At 38.6% G+C, this 2,660-nt stretch overlaps 1 protein-coding gene across 1 annotated transcript in view; it reads left to right on the forward strand.

Annotated features, from left to right (window-relative positions):
• ABCA6 (ATP binding cassette subfamily A member 6) overlaps window positions 1-2,660 on the forward strand; it is a 49,677-nt gene that overhangs the window by 43,728 nt on the left and 3,289 nt on the right. The window contains exons 30-34 of the mRNA XM_023536740.1: window positions 267-360; window positions 420-495; window positions 575-669; window positions 1,591-1,710; window positions 1,908-2,048. Coding sequence (XP_023392508.1) covers window positions 267-360; window positions 420-495; window positions 575-669; window positions 1,591-1,710; window positions 1,908-2,048 — 526 coding nt within the window. The remainder of the gene's footprint in view (window positions 1-266; window positions 361-419; window positions 496-574; window positions 670-1,590; window positions 1,711-1,907; window positions 2,049-2,660) is intronic.

Below are 2,660 nucleotides of genomic sequence, written 5' to 3' on the forward strand. Positions count from 1 at the left end.
TCCAAAGGCAGGGAGGCTGTACGTTGATGATGAATTCACTAATAAAGAATAGACAGTAGAAGTGATGTCTCCACCTTTTCAGATGGTGTCAGTAGTAGAGCAGGGAAGGGGGACAAGAGCTGTTTCTTGCATCCCTGATGGAAAGATCTTTAAAAAAATAATTGTGTAAAATAATTGACAAGTGAATGAATAATCATCCATTTCAGTTCCAAATTCGGAATTCTAGTTATTTTTAAAAATGTTTTATGAGATGAAAAATCTTTCAGGTCCCAAAATAAAGTGTTTTTATCCTTTGGTCGTTGGCATGACGAGTTTTGAGAACAGTAGCACCAAGCTTCCCTTTGATGCTGTTTCTCCTCTGTGCAATGACATTTTCCCTAAATCCTCTCTCAACCTGATCTTATCTTGTTTTCCATCAGATTGGTGGATTCTTTCAAACTGCATGAACAACTGAATGTTCCAGCGCAGAAATTAACGGCAGGAACCACTAGAAAGGTATGCATGGGGCGTGACATTATTCTGAGGGCAGACGTGGTGGTGGCAGCAAATATAGGGCTGTTTCTCTGCATTGCAGTTGAGTTTTGTGCTGAGCATCCTGGGAAATTCATCTATCCTCCTTCTGGATGAACCATCTACAACCATGGATCCAGCAGGACAGCAGCAGATGTGGTGAGAATTATAACTCTTAGAGCCAGAAGTATAAGCTTGATGTAAAAGTTGCATTTTTAAAGTGACCTTACAAGTCAAATGCATTGGTTCCCAGCTTAGTGGAGATAATCCATATTATTAGGAAAACAAATATTTAACAAATAGATTCTCTAATAATGCATCATATTCATGTGGTATTCGTATTTTTAAAAAGCAAAACAAAAAACCTCTAAGTATTTTGTTTTAGATCTCGCAATGTGGGCTGTGTTTTATTTTGTCTTTAATTATTGAGATGTCTCTGTTTCCTTAGAAATTACTGACACAATTTCCCCATTTTCTTTTTTCTCCCTTTTACCTAGTCTGTCAATTTTTTTATTCAGTTATTCTTAGTTTTTAAATTCGTTTTACTTTCATATCTAGGACTTTCCATTTGGACTTATAAAATCCTTCAGTCTGGTTTCATATTTGTGACTGTCCGATATTTTTCCAGCTTTTAAAAAGAACTTCGTTGTAGGAATCTTATACAAATGTAAAGAAATCATTTATGAACCCATTATGCCCATCACCTAGTTTTAACAGTTATCCATATAAGGTCAATCTTTCTTCATCTGTACCTCCACCCACCTCTTTTCTCCACTCCCTAATTATTTTGAAGCAAATACTAGGCAGCATGTCTTTTATGTGGAAATATTTCAGTTAGTTTCTACAAAAGATATAGAAGGTGTTTTTAAATAATGAGAATACCATTAGCACACCTAAAAATATTAAAAATTTTCCTTTATGTTATCAAAAAGCTAGTCAATAGTTACATTCCCCGTTTTGTTTTTGAATCGGGATCTAAATATGATTTATAAACTGTATTTTGTCTATAAAATTTCCCCTCCATCTCCTTTTTTCCTATGCTTTTTTTTCTTAATGGTGCTGATTTTGGGCTCACTTCAGGCAGATGATCCAGACAGCCATTAAAAACACAGAGAAGGGGGCCCTCCTGACGACCCATTACCTGGCTGAGGCCGAGGCCATTTGTGACCGCCTCGCCATCATGGTATCTGGACGACTGAGGTGGGTATCTTACCAGAGCCTGCACTCGACCTTCGACGTGAGATTCCCTGTGAAAAGGACACAATCACCATAGCAACTGGAGTTCTTCCTCTCAGCTCCCTCAGAGACGCCCTATCCTATACATTTGAAATTTGTGAATAACCTAAAAAATTTCAGGGACAATATTTGTTCCAACATGGCTTCCTTCTTGCCCACAGATGCATTGGCTCCATCCAGCACCTGAAAAGCAAACTCGGCAAGGATTACAATCTAGAACTAAAAGTGAAAGAAACTTCTCAAGTGAATTTGGTGCACACTGAGATTCTGAAGCTTTTCCCACAGGCTGCACAGCAGGAAAGGTAAAAGGATCTTTTGATCATGGAGAAACCTATTGGCTTTACCCACTCAGTGGTTCCTTTTCTGCACTATGAGAACGTTGGGGTGATTTGACTTCATAATAAAAGTTAGGGATCTTAAAAATTGACTTGTTGAATCTTCCAGATTATGTGATTTGGGAGCTACACAGGAAGCTGTGTTCCCCAGGGAAGCCTGGGAACACCCTACGTGGGTGTCCTCAGCCATCCAAGGCTGACTCCAGTTCTCAGGGGGGAGGACTTGAGAAAGTTGCGGAGAAGGAATTTATGATGACTTGAACCCAAATGAGACTGCAGTCAAGCCTGTGGTACCCTCCCTGGGCCTCCCTGTAAATATTTAAAAGATGTAAATATTAATAATTTAAAAGAAATAACTATTTAAGGTTGATTCCCCCACATAGAAACCAAATAGCAGCTGAGATAATCAGAGTCTTCCTTTAATGAAGTTTTCATGCTTCAAAATGGAGACTAGAAAGGTGTGTGTGTGTGTGTGTGTGTGTGTGTGTGTGTGTACATATACGTATGCGTGTGTCTGTGTATATATGTGTGTTAATGGCAGAAAGGCAAAGAGGTTGAGCAGAAACTGAATTTGCAATT

The sequence above is a fragment of the Pteropus vampyrus genome, unplaced genomic scaffold (genome assembly GCF_000151845.1).
Source record: "Pteropus vampyrus isolate Shadow unplaced genomic scaffold, Pvam_2.0 Scaffold169, whole genome shotgun sequence".
Lineage (NCBI taxonomy): Eukaryota > Metazoa > Chordata > Mammalia > Chiroptera > Pteropodidae > Pteropus > Pteropus vampyrus.